The following is a 23,549-nucleotide window of genomic DNA, read 5'->3' on the forward strand; positions in this document are numbered from 1 at the left end:
GATGGAAAGCACACATGACTGCCATGTTTCACCGTAGGATGGCTGATGACGATGAGCGTTTTCACGCCCTAAGAACAGCAATGGTAAGTTCAGTAAATTATTAATACTATCTAATGTAGGATTTGTGGAGTTATGTAGAGCTAATTTGCGCCTTTGTATGTGTTCCAGATATGCAAATACTACGGGACGCGTCGTGTCCCGCGCTCTCTCTGGGTGAACAATAGAACCTCGGCCTGGTGGGAGAACGTGGTGCCGACGTACACCGATGTGCAGTGGATCCAAGATTTCAGAATGTCCAAGCACTCTTTCCAATACCTCTGTAGTCGCCTGGAAGCAACGTTGGGGAGAAGCGACACCAACTTCCGGGAGTGTGTCCCTGTGGCTAAAAAAATCGCCATAGCACTGTGGAAACTTGCGACCAACTCTGAGTACAGGACCATCTCTTATTTGTTTGGAGTCGGCAGATCTACAGTGTGTTACTGTGTGCACGAGTTCTGCTCCTCTGTTGTGAGCATACTCCTTTGTGAGTTCATGCCATGGCCGAACGCTGAGAAGTTAGAGGAGATGGCGTTATTTTTTGAGCGCAGATAGGGTGTGCCACAGTGTGTAGGTGCAGTAGATGGATCACACATCCCCATTCTGAGACCAGAGGAATACCACAACGAGTATTTCAACCGCAAAGGCTGGCACTCGCTCGTCCTGCAGGGTGTTGTGGATGGTAGAGGCCTCTTTTGGAATGTTTTTGTTGGCTTACCAGGTAGCATGCATGATAGCAGAGTGTTTGGCATGTCATCACTGTGTAGTTTTGCGGATAAGGGTGGTCTACTTCCTCATGTAACAAAGAATATTGGTGGACATGATGTGGGTTACTATATCCTTGGTGACTCAGCCTACACCCTGCAAAGATGGCTGATGAAACCTTTCCAAGGAAGGCTCACACCCGAGCAACTTGTGTACAATCACAAAACAAGCCGAGCACGAGTGGTGGTGGAGAACGCTTTTGGCAGATTGAAGGGCAGGTGGCGGTGCTTGATGAAAAGAAACGACTGCAAGATGGACAAGATAAAAATCCAGGTGGCAGCATGTTGCGTGTTACATAACCTTTGTGAAAGTAATGATGATGAGTACAGGGACGAATGGACTGCCTTACCGGCGACCCAGCTTGATGGGCCAGCGCCAGCCATTGCCAAGGCTGGGGGGCAAGACACACGCACAGCCCTTATGAGGCATCTGAACAGCGTGTAAATTGTACATTCTAAACAATAAATGTAAACATTGACAATAAAGCTGATCATTTCTACAGTGCTTTTGTTTCTCTCTTTCATTTTGCAGTCAAGACAGGCAACATTACAATAGTGTAATAGTAGCCAAAACTAACATACATGTTAGTAACTAAAGTGTCAGTTGTACATGTCACTAAACATTGTCAATATAAAATAAAGTGTCAGTTGTACTATATAATAACAATATAAAATAAGGATCTGTTTAATCGCCCTATGATGATACTAACCTAGCATTCACAACCCTAGTTTTTTTATGGTGTCATTTTGGAAATAAAAACATAAAAAATGGAAACTTTCATGTCATTTTTGGCCCATAGTGGACTCCATGTTGTGTTGTGTGAAATGTGGGGGAATTAAAAGTTTAGGTCTTTTAAAATGATATAAATTATCATATTTGTGTATGTGCCGCTGCCATTCCTCCACAAGGTTGCAACATTGATGATAAATAAATGACAAATAAAGCTTTGCCAGTTTATAACCGATGAAACATGATGGTATCAGAATACTCACTTACATGTGATGTATAGGATGCTACACAGGTCACTAAAGATAAAGTGTCAGAAATAAGCAAGATGATTTAATCGCCATGTTGGTTTTCTTTATTGCAGCATATGACATAACATGAAATGAGAACAATTTTTTAATGTAAATAAAGTGACAAAGTGTCAGTTGGACATGTCAGTATAAAATAAAGTGATAACAGTAATAATATAAAATAAAAACTCAGCAGCATACACACCTTAGTGCAAAGTTGTGTGTCGTGTGTCAGTATTTACAAAAACCAAATAAACTCAACTTAACTAAACTATGCCTAAACTAGGCATAGGCTCAGCAGCAGACATTAACAGGGGCCACTATTTGGAGGAAGACCTGTTGGCTTTCACTAGCTGGGAAAGCACTTCCAGAAACCCAGTGTTAAATGCCGCTTGTTGCTCATCCTGCCGCTCCTGGCGCAGCTCCTGGCGCAGCGCCAACACTTCATCCTGGTGCCGCTGGCGCTCCATCTGCTGCAGCGCCAGTTCTGACTGGCGCTCCATCGAGGTGATCATTCTGGCCTCCGCTTCCTGGGTCTGGCTGAACTGCACCATCTGATCTACGCGCAGCGACTCATTCGCCACGGCACGCTGGTCCTCCAACGCCTGGACTGCCTATTACCATAGTTGGAACTGTGTAGCCCCACAGATACACATGCAGATACGACTAAGTGGGGAAAACATGCCTGCAGGGTACAACACTCATCCCTGCTTTACAGGCTTATATCTGCATCTTAAATGCTTAGGTCATCAATGAATCACATTAATACAATGTTTTGTATTATACAATAATGCAATGTCAACTGTTAAATACTGTGCGTGCGTGACTACTAAGATGAACTCCCTCGGCCAGATAGCAAAAGACATTTAACAGACATTTTAAAGGGGCCCTATTGTTGCTTTTTGGGGTTTACCCTTTCCTGTAGTGCAGTTATATAGGTTTTTGTGCATGTAAATGGTCTGCAAAGGCTAAAATCCCCAAATTCCCTCCATAGAGAGTTTCTCTCCCACACACTGCCCCCCCCTGCCTGAAACGCCTAAATTGGACTCCTTTGTATACCTTCTGTAACATAATGACATCACTATGTAACACTCACGCTTCTATTGGCCAGTGCTCCATCAGAATCAGAATACCTTTATTAGTCCCACAGAGGGGACATTTACATAGTTACAGCAGAAAAAGAGCCACAGACAGCTTAATATTACATATGTTACATATGTTACATGCATTAAAGTACTAAGTTATGATATAATAAAAAATATAATTAACATTTTTTTAAATTTTAAAATACACATCCTGTAACAGTTCTTAGGATTTAGCAGCCAGGTGTATATTACACAGTTATTAACGGCATACATATAGATATATATATAGCACATATAGCACATATTTCACATAGTTGGATGAGTATTTAACAGCAGCAAATTACACAATTTACAAAATACACATGAGAGGACAGCAGGGAGGACCGCTTGGCTGCCATTCTCGTGTCTCCCACCACCTCCACAGTGTCCAGAGGACTCCCCAGGACAGAGCTGGCCCTCCTTACCAGTCTGTTCAGTCTCTTCCTGTCAGCAGCCGAGATGCTGCTGCCCCAGCAGGCCACACCATAGAAAATGGCTGATGCCACAACAGAGTCATAAAAGGTCTGAAGGAGTGCCCCCTGCACCCCAAAAGACCTGTCTCCTCAGCAGAAAGAGTCTGCTCTGTCCCTTCTTGTACAGAGCAGCAGAATTATCAGTCCAGCCCAGTTTATTGTTCAGATGAACACCCAGGTATTTGTAAGATTTCTCAATCTCAATGTCCGCTCCCTGGATGTTCACTGGTGTCGGGGGGGGAGTGTTGGCGCCGTCTGAAATCCACCACCAGCTCCTTGGTCTTCGCTGCGTTGAGCTGGAGGTGGTTCCTCTGGCACCAGAGGGTGAAGTCCTGCATCAGCTCCCTGTACTCCCTGTCGTCCTCGTTGGAGATGAGGCCAACGATGGCGGAGTCGTCAGAGAACTTCTGCAGGTGACAGGTTGCAGTGTTGTGGGTGAAGTCTGCAGTGTAGAGGGTGAAGAGAAACGGTGCCAGTACCGTCCCCTGGGGGGCCCCCGTACTGCTGATGATTACATTACATTACATGTCACTTGTTAGACGCTTTTATCCAAAGCTACTTACATACTCAATACTGTGGGCAATCCCCACAGGAGCAATTTGGGGTGAAGTGTCTTGCCCAGGGACACAACGACATGCTGACTGCAGTGGGGTTTGAACCTGTGACCCCCTGATCTGAACACCAACGAACAACCCTCTGCATCACACGCCTGATGATGGTGTCGGATTGACACTCCCTGGTCCTCACGTACTGTCGACGGTTGGTGAGGTAGCCCAGGATCCAGGAGGTGAGGTGGTGATCCACCCCCGAGAGCTGCAGCTTGTCCCCCAGGAGCGGGGGCTGGATGGTGTTGAAGGCACTGGAGAAATCAAAGAACATGATCCTCACAGAGCCCCCAGCCTTCTCCAGGCTGGTAGGCAAACTGCAGCGGGTCCATTGATGGTCTCACAAGGGGCCGAAGGTGTCCAAGGACCAGCCTCTCCAGGGTCTTCATAAGCTGTGATGTCAGCGCCACCGGCCGGTAGCTGTCCTTGCGGTGAGGGGTCTTTGGCACAGGTACCACACAGGACGTCTTCCACAGTTGTGGTACCCTCCCTTGCTTCAGGCTCAGGTTGAATAGAAGCTCCACAATCCCACACAGCTGGTCCGCACAGGATTTGAGGAGCCTCGAGCTGATGCCATCTGGACCCGCCGCTTTCCTCACCTTACACTTCTGCAGCTCCCTCCTCACCTGGTTGGTTGTGAGGGAAAAGGTGTCGTCAGCGGGTGGAGGGGAAGGGGGGGGAGAAGAAACAGGGGCTGATGTGAGAGGTGTCTGTGAGCTGATGGCCGGGGGCTGAGTAGAGGTGGGAGAGGTGACAGGGCCATTTCCAGGCAGTGGAGACAATGGGGGCAGTGCAGCAGGGGGGAATGGGTCGGGGGGGAGGAGGCGCATGACTGATCAAATCTGTTGAAGAAGTTATTCAAGTCGTTTGCCCACTGGCGGTCCCCCCGGACCTGGGAGTCTGGCTCTTTGTAGCCAGAGATGGTTTTCAGGCCTCTCCAGACTCCGCTGACGTTCCTCTGCAGCAGCTGTTCCTCCATCCTCTTCCTGTAGCTGTTTTTCCCCTCTCTGATTTTCCACCTCAGCTCCCTCTGTACAGTCTTCAGCTCCTCTCTGTTACCAGATCTGAAGGCCCTCTTTTTGTCTTTCAGGAGAGCCTTTATTCCAGGGGTAATCCAGGGTTTATTGTTGGGAAAATACAGCACAGTCCTGGTGGGTACGACGTTTTCCTCACAGAAGTTAATATAATCTGTGATGCAGTCTGTAAGGCCGTTGATGTCCTCCCCGTGAGAGTCAGTGAACACATCCCACGCAGTAGTGTCAAAACAGTCTTTCAGGGCCTCCTCAGACCACTTCTTCACGGTGCGTGTGGGCACCGGCTGTCTGTGGACCAGGGGTTGGTACACAGGCTGGAGGTGAACCAGGTTGTGATCAGATCTGCCCAGGGGAGGAAGGGGGGATGCGCTGTATGCATACTTGGTGTTGGCATACAGTATGTCCAGTGTTTTATTGTGTGTAAACAATGGGACGTTCACTGCCCGAGGAAACGCCGGACACGATAGTGAACAGAAACAATACTAAAAGAGTGCAAAAAGTATGGGCTTGACGTCCATAGTGCAAGTATAAGTTAAACAAAAGTATATACAATAAAAATAAAAAGATAAGATAGTTTAAAGAACTAAATATAAGGAAAACTACTCAGTGTGAGTAAGAGCTTCTGTAACAGGCTGCCACTCGCGCGGCGCACATCTTTCACATTGTAAATGAAGTGGGACATCTCTAAGCGGATGACCAATCACAACAGAACCCGCCAGCTAACCAATCAGAGCAGACTGGGCTCTGGTTTCAGACAGAAGGTGAAAAGAGGTGTTGCAGCACAGGCAGTATGAGAAAAGTAAAGAGCTTTTTGAACATTAAAGCATGTAAACATGTCACATTAGCCGCGTTCACACCAAGTACTTTCCTGTACTTAGTTCCGGCACTAAGAGCCCCGGCGCTTTTAACCCCAGGGCACTAAGTACAGATCGCGTTCACACCGGAGTACTTTTCCCTGAGGGAAGATAACGCAAATGAGCCGCTGACGTCACTTCTTCTTCTTCTGCGTTGGCTTTACTGGCAGGCCACAAACCACTTCACGGCGAGTACAGTAGGTGGCGGCAAGCACCTTAAAGTTGTTTGCAATCCGCTACAAAACAAGAGAAGAAGAAGAAGAAAAACTTCCCGCGTATACTGTCTGTTGTTTACCTTCCGACCTCAGACATGATGGAGATGGAGTCGACTGAAGTTGTGCTGTTTGTGCTCATGTTATACAGCTTTGTAACTTTGTTAATGCGGCCTGAGCCTATTTGGACCCGGAGCCGCCACACGTTGAATGCTATGGCACAGTTTCTTCAGCATCAAAGGCAGTTTAAAAGCCTTAGGAAAAGGATGGGCCGATGGAAAGCACACATGACTGCCATGTTTCACCGTAGGATGGCTGATGACGATGAGCGTTTTCACGCCCTAAGAACAGCAATGGTAAGTTCAGTAAATTATTAATACTATCTAATGTAGGATTTGTGGAGTTATGTAGAGCTAATTTGCGCCTTTGTATGTGTTCCAGATATGCAAATACTACGGGACGCGTCGTGTCCCGCGCTCTCTCTGGGTGAACAATAGAACCTCGGCCTGGTGGGAGAACGTGGTGCCGACGTACACCGATGTGCAGTGGATCCAAGATTTCAGAATGTCCAAGCACTCTTTCCAATACCTCTGTAGTCGCCTGGAAGCAACGTTGGGGAGAAGCGACACCAACTTCCGGGAGTGTGTCCCTGTGGCTAAAAAAATCGCCATAGCACTGTGGAAACTTGCGACCAACTCTGAGTACAGGACCATCTCTTATTTGTTTGGAGTCGGCAGATCTACAGTGTGTTACTGTGTGCACGAGTTCTGCTCCTCTGTTGTGAGCATACTCCTTTGTGAGTTCATGCCATGGCCGAACGCTGAGAAGTTAGAGGAGATGGCGTTATTTTTGAGCGCAGATAGGGTGTGCCACAGTGTGTAGGTGCAGTAGATGGATCACACATCCCCATTCTGAGACCAGAGGAATACCACAACGAGTATTTCAACCGCAAAGGCTGGCACTCGCTCGTCCTGCAGGGTGTTGTGGATGGTAGAGGCCTCTTTTGGAATGTTTTTGTTGGCTTACCAGGTAGCATGCATGATAGCAGAGTGTTTGGCATGTCATCACTGTGTAGTTTTGCGGATAAGGGTGGTCTACTTCCTCATGTAACAAAGAATATTGGTGGACATGATGTGGGTTACTATATCCTTGGTGACTCAGCCTACACCCTGCAAAGATGGCTGATGAAACCTTTCCAAGGAAGGCTCACACCCGAGCAACTTGTGTACAATCACAAAAACAAGCCGAGCACGAGTGGTGGTGGAGAACGCTTTTGGCAGATTGAAGGGCAGGTGGCGGTGCTTGATGAAAAGAAACGACTGCAAGATGGACAAGATAAAAATCCAGGTGGGCAGCATGTTGCGTGTTACATAACCTTTGTGAAAGTAATGATGATGAGTACAGGGACGAATGGACTGCCTTACCGGCGACCCAGCTTGATGGGCCAGCGCCAGCCATTGCCAAGGCTGGGGGGCAAGACACACGCACAGCCCTTATGAGGCATCTGAACAGCGTGTAAATTGTACATTCTAAACAATAAATGTAAACATTGACAATAAAGCTGATCATTTCTACAGTGCTTTTGTTTCTCTCTTTCATTTTGCAGTCAAGACAGGCAACATTACAATAGTGTAATAGTAGCCAAAACTAACATACATGTTAGTAACTAAAGTGTCAGTTGTACATGTCACTAAACATTGTCAATATAAAATAAAGTGTCAGTTGTACTATATAATAACAATATAAAATAAGGATCTGTTTAATCGCCCTATGATGATACTAACCTAGCATTCACAACCCTAGTTTTTTTATGGTGTCATTTTGGAAATAAAAACATAAAAAATGGAAACTTTCATGTCATTTTTGGCCCATAGTGGACTCCATGTTGTGTTGTGTGAAATGTGGGGGAATTAAAAGTTTAGGTCTTTTAAAATGATATAAATTATCATATTTGTGTATGTGCCGCTGCCATTCCTCCACAAGGTTGCAACATTGATGATAAATAAATGACAAATAAAGCTTTGCCAGTTTATAACCGATGAAACATGATGGTATCAGAATACTCACTTACATGTGATGTATAGGATGCTACACAGGTCACTAAAGATAAAGTGTCAGAAATAAGCAAGATGATTTAATCGCCATGTTGGTTTTCTTTATTGCAGCATATGACATAACATGAAATGAGAACAATTTTTTAATGTAAATAAAGTGACAAAGTGTCAGTTGGACATGTCAGTATAAAATAAAGTGATAACAGTAATAATATAAAATAAAAACTCAGCAGCATACACACCTTAGTGCAAAGTTGTGTGTCGTGTGTCAGTATTTACAAAAACCAAATAAACTCAACTTAACTAAACTATGCCTAAACTAGGCATAGGCTCAGCAGCAGACATTAACAGGGGCCACTATTTGGAGGAAGACCTGTTGGCTTTCACTAGCTGGGAAAGCACTTCCAGAAACCCAGTGTTAAATGCCGCTTGTTGCTCATCCTGCCGCTCCTGGCGCAGCTCCTGGCGCAGCGCCAACACTTCATCCTGGTGCCGCTGGCGCTCCATCTGCTGCAGCGCCAGTTCTGACTGGCGCTCCATCGAGGTGATCATTCTGGCCTCCGCTTCCTGGGTCTGGCTGAACTGCACCATCTGATCTACGCGCAGCGACTCATTCGCCACGGCACGCTGGTCCTCCAACGCCTGGACGGTCTCGAGGAAAAGTGCATCCTGTGTCCGCTTTCCTAAGAGGGGAAAATAAGCAAGATACAAGATCAACAACCAGAGACATACATCATGTATTTTTTAGCTGCCTGGATTATAACAGACAAAGACTCATTCTGATAACTGCACTGGAACAACTCAACATCAAGGACATGGATTTCAAGTCAATATATGAAAGTAAATCAAGAAATGAAGCAAACAAGCTGATCTTCAAATTCTTCAAAAGCACTGGTCTGAGGACAAGGATTTAATAAATCAACAGTAGGTGGCGATATATGCTCCAAGTGGAAGCGATTTCTTACCGGAAGTCATGTGACCTCTAGCCCGGATGTTTACAATGTTTGTAAGAGAGTAAAAAGGCGCGAAATGTTCTCTTTCACGCTGTTTCATAATTGTACCAAGAAGGAAATAAACATGATTGTGAACATCTGTTCCATGCGTAACGTTCTTTCAAGACAAAGTTACAGTGTGTGTACCTTTGCGTTTGGTTGCCGGTAAGGGGGACGAGCAAGCGAGCAAGCTCTGATCTCCAACGCCAAGAACCTCGCTTGTTTCCAATACCGAGTGTTGCTGATTTTCCTCGCCTGAAACACATGATTAGTTCCATGAGTTAGTGAAGCAAATTACAGAAACACTGCACAGTTATTCACTAGTCAAAACGTTTTAATAGCGGCCGAGAATATCTAGCTAGCTAGATGTTATTAGCCAGCTCGGGGCCAGTGTTAGCTAGTTTAGCCTAGCTTGATCTACTGAGCAAATAAAAGTACATCTGAGACCATTATTGTGCAGATCAAAACCCCAGTGCATGTAGTTGCTTTTACCTTCGTCGTTGTCGCCCTCTAAATTCGCCGTTGGAGCGGCCTCCGATGCCATACTGCCCGAATCAAGGCTCGATGCTGTACCCGTGAATGATGGTCTGCTCCCAAGCAAAGCATCCAAGCGGTCAAACCATTTAGTGGTCCTCCGGTCGTTACCACTTTTATTGTTCCAGTCTTTAGTTTTCTTGTAGTCCTGGCGGAGTTTCTTGATTTTCAGCCGGCATGCCAAGGCGCTGTGCACGATTTCCATCTCAAGCAACAACTTCGAACAACGATCGAAGATCTTGGAATTGGGTACTGGCTTCAACAGCATTCCCTGCGTCGTGTCCTCGGCGTAGATGTCCAGAAGCGCTGATACCTCCTCATCAGTCCATCGCTCGGATTTCTTCATGTTTGTCATTATTTCACTGCGTTAAAAAACAAACTACTCTTCGTTGGTGCGCTGAGGTTGTTGTAGCGAGGCAAAACAATGGCGGCTCTACACAACATTTCCACAGTTGTACGGGGCGTGGTTTGCCATTCGCCCAGCCAATCAGCACTGGGGCACTTTTGGGGCACTTTTCACCCACAGAAAAGTACGCTCTCTCAGCTGGCTCTAAAAATGGGGGTAAAAGTACCCGAGATTAAGTACGATTTTTGGTGTGAACGCGACATAAGGGGTACTCACGGAACTAAAACGCGAAAAGTACGGTGAAAGTACTCCGGTGTGAACGCGGCTATTAGAGGCACTTAATACTAATATGAACCTGAACATGAGCATTAAATGTCCTATTTAATACTAGAACATGATCCAAATTAAAACAATATGATTACTTAAGTCATTAGAGAGGCACCTAGTATAAGACAGTTTGTTACACCTCACTAGCCAAAAATGTTTTGGATACAATAAACAGTGTATTAATACATTTTCTTAGAACGTTTTCCAATAGAGTGGTGCAGGGATGACGTATTTGTGTAGGATACATTTATGATCAATAGATTCAGTAGACAGGGTAGACATGTGGAGATTATCCGGCTGAATAAAACGTGCATTTATCAAACAGGTTCGTTTTCCACAGATCTTATTTTTTACAATATTCCAAAAGCCTATGGAGAAATCTCATTGCTTTTTTATCGAGGGAACCCATGCGCAGCTTACTTCCGGGTCAGCCTACAAAAATACGTCATCCCTGCACCACTCTATTGCATGCATTTGCTATGTTAAGGTAATGTAATGATTAGACTTTTCTAACTTTTCTAATATTTATTGTATAGATATGGATTTGGCCTGATAGTTTGGACCTTTGCACCCATGTTTCTTTAGCATTGACGTAAAAATGCTGCCTCCTGTAACATTTTCCACTCTGAGTTTTGAGTAATGGCCAAGGAGTCTACAAAGTAAAAAGTGTAATCCTCTCAGAGCCATGAATATGCAGCCACTAGTATTTTTTGCTTTAGCAGTTCATGAATACCATTCACTGAGCTGCAGCTACTCCAGAATATGAAGCACATTTGTGTCTGTTTGAAGTGTTTGAGCTTTAGGCTTGCAGTCTCATGCTGGGAGGTGTTTATTCAATCTCTTCCTGAGGCAGGAACACTGCTTGATGTGATGTCCCAGACGACAGCAGGGGGAAGGCTGTCCCGTGTTGTTACAGCAGTGTGGAGAAAGCTCCTGACAAGCCATTTGGTGTTAGCCCTGGGGAGTGACACGGCATGGCTTGGTTGTAATCACCTGGTGGTCCGACCTGGGACTCGAGCCGAGGATAGAAGTGCTTTCAGGTCTGCTGGACAGTCCACTCCACAATCAAGTTGACAGTTTGACCTGGTGGTGGCTCCACAGTAAGGCCCATGGGATACCTTTCATGTTAAGTTGACATTTTGGGTTGTTGGTGGAATAATAGAAAAGTACGGTGGCCCTGAAGAAAACACCACAGCATTTCACAAAACGCTACAGCATTTCAGAAAACGCCGCAGCATTTCACAAAACGCTACAGCATTTCAGAAAACACCACAGCATTTCAGAAAACGCTACAGCATTTCACAAAACACTACAGCATTTCAGAAAACGCTACAGCATTTCACAAAACACAACAGCATTTCACAAAACGCTACAGCATTTCACAAAACACAACAGCATTTCACAAAACGCCGCAGCATTTCAGAAAACACTACAGCATTTCAGAAAACGCTACAGCATTTCACAAAACACAACAGCATTTCACAAAACGCCGCAGCATTTCACAAAACGCCGCAGCATTTCACAAAACGCCACAGCATTTCACAAAACGCCGCAGCATTTCACAAAACGCCGCAGCATTTCACAAAACGCCACAGCATTTCACAAAACACCGCAGCATTTCACAAAACGCCACAGCATTTCACAAAACACTACAGCATTTCACAAAACACTATAGCATTTCAGAAAACGCCGCAGCATTTAACATTGGACGGAAAGGGTATTCCTTCTTGTGTGTGATTGGACAGAGCCAGCCAGAGAAGCACTGCTGTGATTGGTTGTTTTTGCTGCCAGTCAAGAAATGACGCTTCGTGATTGGTCAACACCCGAGAAGTACAGTGGGAGGGCCAGTTTCAGGGATGTGTGAGAGGCGATTATCTAATTCCTCCAAGAAGTCTCCCAAGGCGCCAGGTGGACGGTAGAGAGCAACAATGGTTAATTGTATAGGATGGGTTACTGTAACGGCATGGAATTCAAAGGTGGAAGGAGTGAAGTTAGGTAGTTTGAAGAGGGAAAACCTCCATTTGGGAGAGCGCAGGAGACCAGTGCCACCTCCTCTGCCAGTGGGTCTGGGTGTATGGGTGAAGGAATATGCTGTGGAGAGAGCTGCTGGTGTGGATGTGTTGGATGGAGTAATCCAGGTCTCAGTAAGAGCAAGGAAATCCAGAGACTGCAGGGAAGCGTAGCCAGAAATGAAGTCAGCCTTAGGAACAGCTGACTGGCAGTTCCACAGGCCACCTGTAACTAGATGTTGGATCTCAGTGGAGCATGTGGGATAGACGAGAGCAGGCCGGTTATAACAATTAGGAGATGCACAGGGCCAGTAATAATGGCCATGACATGAAACATAAACATGTAGGAGTCTTATGAATGTTTATGACTGTTGTAATTAAGTGTCATTCAGTAAATTATAAGTTTTATGTGGCAGAAAAAGGAACGATTCTAGCTAGGAAATGTAATTACTGGGCAAAAGAAGGGAAAAGGGCAACGATACAGAGAGAAGAATGACACTGTATGTAGATAATCTGTACGTAATTGATTGCCATTGTTCTGTACTGAGGGTAATTCATTCTGTCACCCACTGCCATGGCAGTATACTGTCATAATAACAATGAGACATCTACTGAACTGGGATGAACTTAATTATTTCAGCTTCAACTGAGAGACAAACACAAAGCTGGATGGCAACAGTAAACTATGAATATGCTACTCAAGCAAATATCATATCTGACTGGCCAATATGCCGATAAATGCCACAGCCTGAGGGAAGATGCATGACCCGTACACTCACACAACAACACCCAGTATTTGCCTATTTATTTCAACATGGCATGAATATAAACTCTTCTTTGTTAGGTTGTTTCCCTTTTTCCCTGCATTGAAACTGAAGAGATTGACAACATCAAGAAACTGAACCAGACTCCACTATTGTGTGAGAGAGAGACCTCGAGATTGATTTTGTTGTTTTCCCAGGGAGAGGAAGAGGTAGAAAGGCCAAGAGAAAGATAGTGTGATGTAGACAGACAAGGAAATGGAAGAAGGAGCATGGTAGATAGAGATATAAAGTGACAGAGAGAGAGAAAAAATACATTTCTTTCCCAGAGAGAAAAGTGAGATGGTGAAGTGATAACAGAAATGATTTGAAAGTTGCAGAGAAAAAGGACAAAAATGGACAGGGACAGCAAAGAGACCTAAGACAAACTAGAGAATGCAATTCCTGAAGAAATTGCTAGTGGGAATGCTTTATGCTGAAAAGCTGACGCTAAACTGCTATGCTGAAATGTAATGTGTAAGAAGAAAGTGAAGAATTTAGATTGAAATGATACATGAACACTAGGGGCTTGAATGTGTGATGAGTGAAGAAAATAAAGTAAAAAGGCTTGGAAAAGCAGCAGAATATTTGAACTGCAAACTTTTGAACTAACTTGATGGTGAATGATCTGTCGCCATGGCAACGGCATTTGATGACACCCCATAATATGCTTAGATGCGTTGATGGCTGCATCGTTACCAAACCTGTGAAGTTTTGGGCCGTTTGGAACATTTTCACTGAAGTTATGAGAAAACCGTGTTTCATGGCGAGCATTGTGTTGCCATGGCATTGACATTTGAAGAAATCTCAAAACTGTCTCGTAGATGTCTTCACGGCTGGACTGTTAGCACACATGTGAATTTTGAGCACTTTTTGAACATTTTCATAGGAGTTAAAGGGACATCGTGTTTTATGGCGAGGGATGCGTTTCCATGGAAACGGCATATGGTGAGATTTCAGATTTGGCGTAGAGCTGTTGAGGCATGGACCGGTGATATACAAGTGAAGATTGGGGGACGATTGGACTTACAGCGACATCGTGTTTCATGGCGAGTGGTGACACCCCATAATACGCTTAGATGCGTTGATGGCTGCATCGTTACCAAACCTGTGAAGTTTTGGGCCGTTTGGAACATTGTGAGAGAGAGAGAGAGTGTGTGAGAGAGTGAGAGAGAGAGAGAGAGAGAGAGAGAGAGAGAGAGAGAGAGAGAGAGAGAGAGAGAGAGAGAGAGAGAGAGAGAGAGAGAGAGAGAGAGATTCTAGAGAGATCATGAGCTCTCTCTCGCTCTCTCTCTCTCTCGCCTCTCTCTCTCACCTCTATCTCTCTCGCGCGCTATCGCTCTCTCGCTATCTCTCCTCTCGCGCTTCGCTCCTCTCTCTCGCTCTCGCTCTCTCTCTCTCCTCTCTCTCTCTCTCTGCTCTCTCTCGCTACCTCTCTCTCTCTCTCTCTGCTCTATCCTGCTACTGTCTCTTCTTACTTTCTGAGATCGCGATAGAGGAAGAACTGTTTGTTTCCCAATCGCGAGTACACTTGCTTGGTAGCACATGTCTGCCGAGCATCTTGCTTCAGAAGCGAGTCAAGAATACTTCCTGACATTTGGAAAACAAAGAGTGGAACACGCTAGCAAGTGTGCAGGTGTGCGTCATACTCCAAACGGAGTACGCCGGGCTCGGTAGATTTCAAAGTATGCTGGAGATTGGAACAGTCCTTCGGGGGCACTCGATGACGTAGTATGCTTGAAATAGTGGCTCTGCAGCAGCTTTACTCGCGATTGAAAAACACCCAGACTGTTTGTGTGTGTGTGTGTGTGTGAGAGAGAGAGAGAGAATCAGAATCATCGTGTTTATCAGTCTTTACACATCATAACAATTGAACAGTTTTAAAGTTTCTCTTTCTTTCCCTCTTATATTGCAGTCCCTCACTCACTTTTTTTTAATTCAGTGCGAGAATTGAGCTCGAGCTTGTCCTTCCAGGAGTTTAAATCTGGGCTGAAATGGTGTCAGGGCCATTCTCATACACACATGCAGGTGCTCATTGGTTAGCCTCGGTTAGCCTGCCCTGGAACGATATTTAGTTTTAATTTTGATCCTGGTGGACTGATCATATTGGGCTCTGAGACTGCTTATTTTTTGTGACCTCAGTTCTGATTTGAGAGGGAATGTTTGGTCAAACACTTTGTGTTTTGTCTCATAGTGGCGTTTTGGCACTTTTAATGAGCGCCACGGTCTCTGAATGAGACACACTGGTTCTGTGCTCCCAGTGGGCAGGATGAACATGAATGAGTCCACTCAGGGTTAAAAGCTCTGTTCTCACTGTCCACTTTCCTCTTCTTGGAGAGCGCCATGTGTAATTATTTGTCTCTCCCTGGGTCCTTCTCAGGTCGATTAAATGGAATCCTTGCGTCCCTCACTTGCGTAGTTTCCCTGCGTTTAGTGCCTCCCACCAGGGAAGCATGGAGAGACGCAAGGAAACCACGAGAAGCAGGGAAATGAGTTTTAAGAGCAATGGGACGTCCTTTCCTCCGGAGCGTCACGTGAAGCGACGTCCGTTTGTGATGACGCCGCACAGCTGTTCGTCTGACAGCAGCTCTGTCCCCATTATTTTCACAAACACCCCCGCCTCTGTTAGTACACATTTACTGACACAAGCATGTGTATCATCTGTTGTAGACCCAAATACATTAAATAAAATAAGAACTCATTCTCAAAAAAGATAAACGCCATTCTTAAAATGTATAAACGAACAATAGTTGGATTAATATTGATTAGAGTGCACAATAGAAATAAAATAATTCAGAGAAGAAAAAGAGATATGTTATCTATCAAAACCCAGTTAGATTAACATTCATTGGATTGCACACTTTGTTTGTGTGGATATGTAGCAAATAAACATGTTAAATAGCACTTAATGACTGACTGAATGGAAATGACAATAAATGAAAATGTAAAACGAAAAAGCGATCATGAAAATGTTTCCAATAAATGAATAAAATAATTTTTGAACACTTTGTTGTTCAGATATATCACATATTTGTAACTGAATGATGCATTCATTGAAACAAAACACAGTATAAACTGAGGAGTGAGTCCCGTGAGTTTCATGTGTTTTCTTCACTCCGCTGGGAAACTCTGCTCTCATGTCAAGAAGCATCAGATCAGTGCATGCGCTGCATCGTCCAATCAGTGAGCGATACACAGTAAGGGGGCGGGGAGAGTATCTGAGGATTTCACCGGAGGATGGTCTGGTGGTTCCTCGGTTATCGCTCCTCGCTCCTCGGTCCTCCGGCAGAAATAAGAGCCATGGGACGCTACTCAAGATGGCGCAGACAAATCAACTTCCGGTGATACCGAGGACCGAGGACCGAGGAAATGAAAATAGTCGACCTGAGAAGGACCCCCTGTCTGCCGCTAACACGCCTGTTCACTCTCCTCTCCGTCTTCTCTCTGCCGCGCTCTCATCTCTTCTTCTGTGTTTCTCTCCCTGTATCGCTCACTCGTCTCTTTCGCCCCCTGTCGGCGGCGGTTAAAATAGAATCGCCCCGTCAAAATTGAAATCCCCTATTAATGTATTGATTATAGGTCCGGGTCCGTATAGGTCGGCGTCTGGGTCCGGATCCGGACCGCCTGTTGCCGACCCCTGCTCTAGTTAATGTTAAAATCTGAAGAAAGCCTCTTTACCAAGGTCTGAACAATGTTTAATATCTCTAAAAGTAAGAATCAGATTTAAAAGTTGTGTTACACGAATAATGTCAGAAAGATGTGTAACAGTTTGAATGAGGTTTCTGAGTGAAAGTATGAATGAACAGTTAGCAGTTGAAGTCGCATGAAGATTGTTCAAGTCTGAAGATTTTCTCCATTGACTTCAATGGTTAAAAATGTGATGAATTATGGGATGTATCTCTGGAATTATGAAAGTTATGAATGATAAAAGTAATAGCCATCGATTCCCAGAGGTGGGGACTCGAGTCACATGACTTGACTTGAGACTTGCTTGACTAACATTGATAAAAGACTTGACTTGACTTTGACTTGGTATTCATGACTTGAGACTTGACTTAAGCTTGAGACAGATGACTTGAAAAGACTTGACTTTTTAAAATTAAATATTTGCGTTTGTTTTTGTATTGAGATATTACGTTTAGTTTTTTCGAAACGTGATTGGGTGATTATAGCGCCGTGCGCGCAAACCTGGCAACCCACTAGACGGCAGGAGTGTCAGTTAACATGGCAGCGGCTAGCGTTACTCCACAAATAGTCAAGTTTGGATTCAAGGATTATGTTGTCGATGACGCTAATAAGAAGAGAACAGCGGTATGCAGGGTCTGCAGCATAAAGATTAGTGACACGACCACCACAACATCCAACTTCATTCGTCACTACAAAAAAACCCACAGAGAAAGGTACGTGAATGTGTTGTGTTAGCTAGAAAGCTAACGTTAAGTTTAAGCTACGTTAGACTTGGTTTCAAATCGATTAAGCATTACAAAGAGAAGACAAAACGGTAAATGAACACTAGAACCGCCAAGGGATTCATTTTGACTAACCCCTGATACTGACGGGCTGTCAGGAGAGGGAGAGAGAGAGAGGAAAAGAGATGCCTCGTTTATTTCCCCTGTGTTATTATCAGAAGTTACTGTAAACTGTTGAATAATGTAGTTCATCTACTTTTAGTAGTTTGTTTAAATGTTTTAATTATGTTGTTTTTGTTGTAGAAGTGCATCATTCCTTGATTTATTGTAAAATGAATCTGAACTTTTTGATCTGTTATGATGATAAACTGAAGCAATTTCAAAATTAATCCAATTAACTGAGTTTTAAATCGTCCTACTTAGTTTATAAGGAAATTATGAAGAGGAACAAATTCAATGATTTGAAAATGATATCTATGTAGGTGCTGACGCTGTTGGCGGTTCTAGTGTTAACAGACATTTAAATTAAATATGTGTAATGGCAAATGCCATATATGATTTTCTTACCTGGAATTCTGCCTTTTTGAACAGACTTTTTGACTGAGTCCTAGCTATATTGTCTGCAGTTCTGGGGTTAATATGAATCTAATATGATTGTCATCGGTCTAAATTAGATTTCAAATGATTAACTGTGTATGTAATGAAGATCATAGTGTGGGTTAAATCCATTTTCATAACCACTGATTTAAATGCGGAAGCTGGGCTTATTCATCAGAATTTTGTATGACTTGACTTGACTTGCTTGACCTGAGCAATGACTTGACTTGACTTGCTTGACTCTCACCACAGTGACTTGGGACTTGCTTGATACTTGTAGGTCAAGACTTGAGACTTGCTCATGACTTGCACATGTAGGACTTACTCCCACCTCTGTCGATTCCCCACCGAGCTGAACGTTTTGATGTTTGAACAGAGTTTCTGCGATGTTGAATCCTGCATTCAACATCGCAGAAACTCCGTTTGCACCTCTTCTTCAAGGAGAAGAGGTGCAAAATTCCGGCGGAATAATAAACATGTTGTCCGTAGAATAACATATAGTGGGAATGCTGTATCAGCATTCCCACTAAATGAGGGAAATATATACGGAAGGTAGGGATCAGCTAAACATATTGACACAGAAACATACTTAACCGTTTTGAACATATCTTAAAGGCTGCTATAATCATCATGGTGAAATCACATGAGGTGAAAGACGTTTCTTGTGATGATGAATTTACAGACAATTATCCCTCTGCAGTTCCACTCAGCACTAAAAAGCTTTCTAAGCCTTTTAGCCCCTTGCCTGGGTTCTTTGGAAAAAACATAATTCTCCCAGCAGTTGGTGGAAAACAAAAACACTCCAAATGATAATGATACTCCGTATCTGATGGATGTGTAAAGGCAACTGTATTTTTACCAATGCATTAAGCACAGGCAATGAATAGAGACTGAATGATAAGTGAATTATGAAGGCAGTGTGATGTTTTATAAAAGTAAACGGAAATGTGCAATTTGAATTTAACAACAGCATTTTATACTGTCAATTGATTAAAATATGTAATTGCGTCTATCATGATAATAATCTGTGCTTTTATGTAAAAATGTTTTAATTAAATACTAGTATTTACTTGTATTTTGGAGGGAGATAAAACATAATACCACATTTGTGTTGCAATAAATAAATGCATGACAAACTGGTAAGAGGGTTTTTTACTTTATTACATCATGATTTCTGGATTATTATCTTCAAGTCTGACACTTTTCTGAGAAAGCATCAACAAAGCCGCTATCAGAGAGCCGCTGTGAATCCCCTCTGTATGATGTGCGCTACACAGGATATGTGCACATTGTTTAGTATTCTTTGTGATACTAACTGTAACTATAGTGGTGAACACAACACAACACAACAGAGTGTGAATTAGGAATTCGGATATCCACTGCTTAGTTGCCCTTGAGCAAGGCCGTTGACCCTACTCTGCTCCCTGAGAACTGTATCGTGCCAACTGATCGTGATACTAGGATGGGTTAAAAGGAAGGACTAATTTGACTTTGTGAAGATTCATAGATGATTGGATTTGAATCCTCTTTTTCAATTTGGACGGAAAGACTAAACAAAAGTCATTGCAACCGATTAAAATTGCTTAATGTTGAAGTTGACATCTAAGATCTGACCTTATTTCCCTAACTGTACTGTTTCAGGTCAGTGCTTTCAGTCTGCCTTGAAGGCATTTCTTAAATACCACCTTTGATAATGTATTTGGACTTACTTCTAGTTGACAACGAGACTTAACGATAAGGTTATATTTCTGATTTAGTTATGCTTTAAGACAATTCCGGCTTACGACGTCCGGTTTAACGACTACTTACTGTAAGTGGCAGAGGAACGGCACAGACTGGAAGAGCACTTTCTGAGAGTAATCTGCTTCCACCCACAAAAATGTATTTATTTACAATTGTATATACGCTAAAATAATGCTCAATTACAAGTAAACTGCTACCTTCAGTGCAAGAAAGCAATTTAAGTTTAAGATTCTGTACAATATAATGTTTATTTGGAAGCACACACTGAATATTCTTGTAATGTCTTTGTTTACAGTTTTCACTGACACGTTAATGAGTAAATGTGTCAGACAAATGTCAAACTTACTATGAATTGCTTTCATTGGCTGCGGTTTAACGTAGTATTTTAATCAGAGTTTCGACACACTGCTTGAGAACACTGCACTTAACCTGACTCATAGCAAGACATGACAGCTGTGGTTGAAGTCCTTCATATGTAGTGCATTCTTGCTTTAAAAGGGTTGGAAAATCACAGATTTTACCGTGAGCCCTGGCAGATATGTAGACCCACAACTTCCCCATTAGATTTCATTGCCCTCTATAAGAGCCTTATTGCTTTCTTTCACCTGGGCTGAGTATTTCCCAAGATAGGTTTGCTGTTACATGAGGCGAGTTTAACAATATACAGTTACTGCCTATATATCATCATGAGTGGTTCACTGAGCCTGGACATCCAGCGCTCTGGCGTATGCGCATGATGGTGCTGACATACGGCTGGCAGCCGGCTCATACACATTTTAAGCTTGCAATATGCTCAGAGTTTTACATAAGTAAATGATAAATGCATCTGTTCTCTGCTTCACAGCAATCCCTAAGGCAATATGCTCTGGAAGTAAACGCTGGCCAAAGCTGAGTTGTATTACAGCCCTGTAGGTTTTGCTTTTTAATAAAGAGCAGTACATGGATGACCGTGCTTTTACTGATCTGAAGATGCACTCTTATTATAGAGGCATCCTATGTCTTCAGAAATGATTCATGTTTTCATAGAGTTGCAGAAACATGGCAGGGTCCTGCTTATGTGTACATTCATAGGTTATGTTTATGGCTTGTACCTACTCTTAGAGGAAATTAAATTCTTACTGTGTCAGCAGTGCTGATGCATATAGATGACAAATGCATTATATTGTGCAATAATGAATTTCTAACCTAGACAATATGCTTACTCCTAAAAGCATACATTGGTATTTCACAAGTTTGGCACTAGATTGGACTTTAGGTCATTATCTGAGAGAGGGTCAATATAAAATACGTTATTTTGCATGTTTTTATATTGCATGTGCTATCAGAAATCTTCCTTGTGCTCCATGCTGGAACCTATCATGGCATGTATGTAGTGAGTGAGAGGCACAATACATCCTGGATTGGTCGCTGGTCTATCTTAGAACTAACATGTACAGGTAGTAGACAATACAAAAAAGCAATTAACATTCAATATTCCTCTGTGTCTTTATTGTGACTAGTGTTGTGTGTACCTACAGTAATAGGATTGTTTTCAACGTCAGAACTGTAAAGACAAGTCAAGTCACAAATTAACACCAAACAAGGCCCATGCCAAATCCTAAAATAACACAGTCAATTATGCCAATTTAGCAACACTATATGTAACACTTTCATATTCATATACAGATACATTATTTATATATACATGCAGTACAGACATACATGAATGCTTTTCCTGTGCAGGCTAAGGTTAATCAAATGTGTCTGCCATGTAAGGCAGATCTATGATCTCAATGGGACCAATCTGGTTAAATAAAGGTTTGAAATGAAAATGAAATGTAAAATGACAAATAAAGAGGGAAATGAATGAAGGAGAGTAAGTGAGAGAACGTGAGCTTCAGCTTGTACATTACATTTACTTTATCCACACTAATACAAACTTCTTCTGGCGCCATGCACAGTTATTCCCCTAAAGGGGGCATGTAAACACACAGGGTGGGGGGGCATTTCCACAGACGTCCCTTGTGTTTTTCAGTGCATTAATATTTCAAGACACACACATTCACACACAGTTTGATGTAGCTCATCTTTAAAACATGACTTTTTCTACTCACCTGAAGCAGGCCTTTAGTGGTCACATACATTGTACAACTGTTTGAACAATTAACATATTGTAAGCAACTAAGCAAGTGCTTAAGTTCATGCACACAAACACTTATGCAACACACACACAACCCACCTCTCTGTTTGTAACTCACCCAGGACCTGCTGTATTTAACTTATGCATAAAACATAATGTTTAGGGCCACCAGAGATAGACTCTCGGAGGATACTTTCAGGAGTTTTACTACTTTGTACTGTTTAGATCCAAACAGAGAGAGAAAGAAATCCATAGAATACTCTGAAATCATGTTTGACATTGAATGATTCGCCCCAACAATTTGGTTTCAAGACGTCAATTGGCCACTCAGGCGGACTTGAGTTGACAAAAGACTGACATCTAAAGAGATGACGTTATCGATGTGAAGATAAGAGCACTTGTATTCGACACGAAACCACAACAAGAATCCATCAAAGCAGACAATATTCGCAACAAAGGTTCTAGTTCTTTGGAAAATCTGATATAAAAAACAGCCAGTTTGGACAGCTTGATTAAAACATTTAAAAGACAAGACATTTGTTAAAATAACTTATTTAATTTAGAAAATCAATATCCTTTTTAATTAAAGGACAGCTTTTGAAGAACTAAGAAATCACATTTGCTCGTGTTTTCACTGATAAGGGTACATATTCTTGTTTATGTTTTTCTGACTGACCCTGAGATCTTTACATTTTCTCAATCAATGCAAGTAGATGTATAATTACCTTTTAATTCACCATTCATGTGGTTGAGCAATCATTATTTTCTTTTTTAATGTAGCGCTGCAATGATAACATCATGTTTCTAGATGGGAATGTAGGATTAAATAATACTAATGAATCTGCAATTTCCAAATGCACATCAAGAAAGATACAAATTAGTGTTTCTTAAAACAATGTCAGAAGGTTCCTCCCCAAATTGGAAATGGTATTCAGTTTCTCATGATCATTTACCGCCACTATGCAAAGAGTTGATGAAGAAAAATTATTATCCAGACCTTAAATGAAATTGATACCGCATCATAATGAAATGATTTGACCAGACTGCAGGGTACCAGAACTTTGCATAGAGTTTGATTTGGATTGCTATTCATAATTTGTCCTGGTGTGTAATGGTGTGCATGTTAACATCTCATAATATATGTTATTTCCAGGAAGGTTAACATAGTCTAGTTCTTGTTTAGTTAACTGTAGTTTTTCTTTGAACTTTTACAGTAGCTGTTTACCCACTTTTCTTTTGGTTTTTCTGGTATTTTTGAAAAAATAACAAGAAGTGATTGGGTTGGGGTTCCAACATGGAGTCTTTGCAAAGCGTGAATTTTGACTGTGTAGTATTGTTTCAAATCGCACACGGCTGCTGTGCCCTAACAGGAAGTGACCATTGCCTCTGTTAGCTAGCTAGCAATGATTGTTCGCGATACAAAAATGTTAAAATGAACAGTGGCTTATATTTCTGCAAAAAAAACATTAGTATAGATTTCATTTGTTTAGTGCTGTGTAA

General features: G+C 42.8%; 1 protein-coding gene across 2 annotated transcripts; it reads right to left on the reverse strand.

Moving 5' to 3' along the window:
* Positions 1 to 1,886: 1,886 nt before the first annotated feature.
* On the reverse strand, positions 1,887 to 10,088 carry LOC117475199. 2 transcript variants are annotated; one of them, XM_034121360.1, is made up of 4 exons: positions 9,658 to 10,088; positions 9,313 to 9,420; positions 8,816 to 8,856; positions 1,887 to 2,422 (listed from the first exon to the last, which is right to left on the reverse strand). In XM_034121360.1, exons 1-4 carry the CDS (start codon positions 10,052 to 10,054, stop codon positions 2,138 to 2,140), a joined length of 831 nt encoding a protein of 276 aa, XP_033977251.1. In that variant the 5' UTR covers positions 10,055 to 10,088; the 3' UTR covers positions 1,887 to 2,137. The 2 variants fall into 2 exon arrangements, with proteins under 2 accessions (XP_033977251.1, XP_033977250.1); XM_034121359.1 differs by lacking the exon at positions 1,887 to 2,422 and having other exon boundaries at positions 8,280 to 8,856.
* Between the last annotated feature and the right edge of the window lie 13,461 nt (positions 10,089 to 23,549).

The sequence above is a fragment of the Trematomus bernacchii genome, unplaced genomic scaffold, assembly GCF_902827165.1.
Source record: "Trematomus bernacchii unplaced genomic scaffold, fTreBer1.1, whole genome shotgun sequence".
Lineage (NCBI taxonomy): Eukaryota > Metazoa > Chordata > Actinopteri > Perciformes > Nototheniidae > Trematomus > Trematomus bernacchii.

Coding starts and splice junctions, on each gene's coding strand:
- LOC117475199 (XM_034121360.1), bottom strand. CDS start 10,054: ATGACAAACATGAAGAAATCCGAGCGATGGACTGATGAGGAGGTATCA. Junction 9,421..9,657: donor AGAGGGCGACAACGACGAAG/GTAAAAGCAACT, acceptor CATGTGTTTCAG/GCGAGGAAAATCAGCAACAC. Junction 2,423..8,815: donor TTTTCCTCGAGACCGTCCAG/GCGTTGGAGGAC, acceptor TAGGCAGTCCAG/GCGTTGGAGGACCAGCGTGC.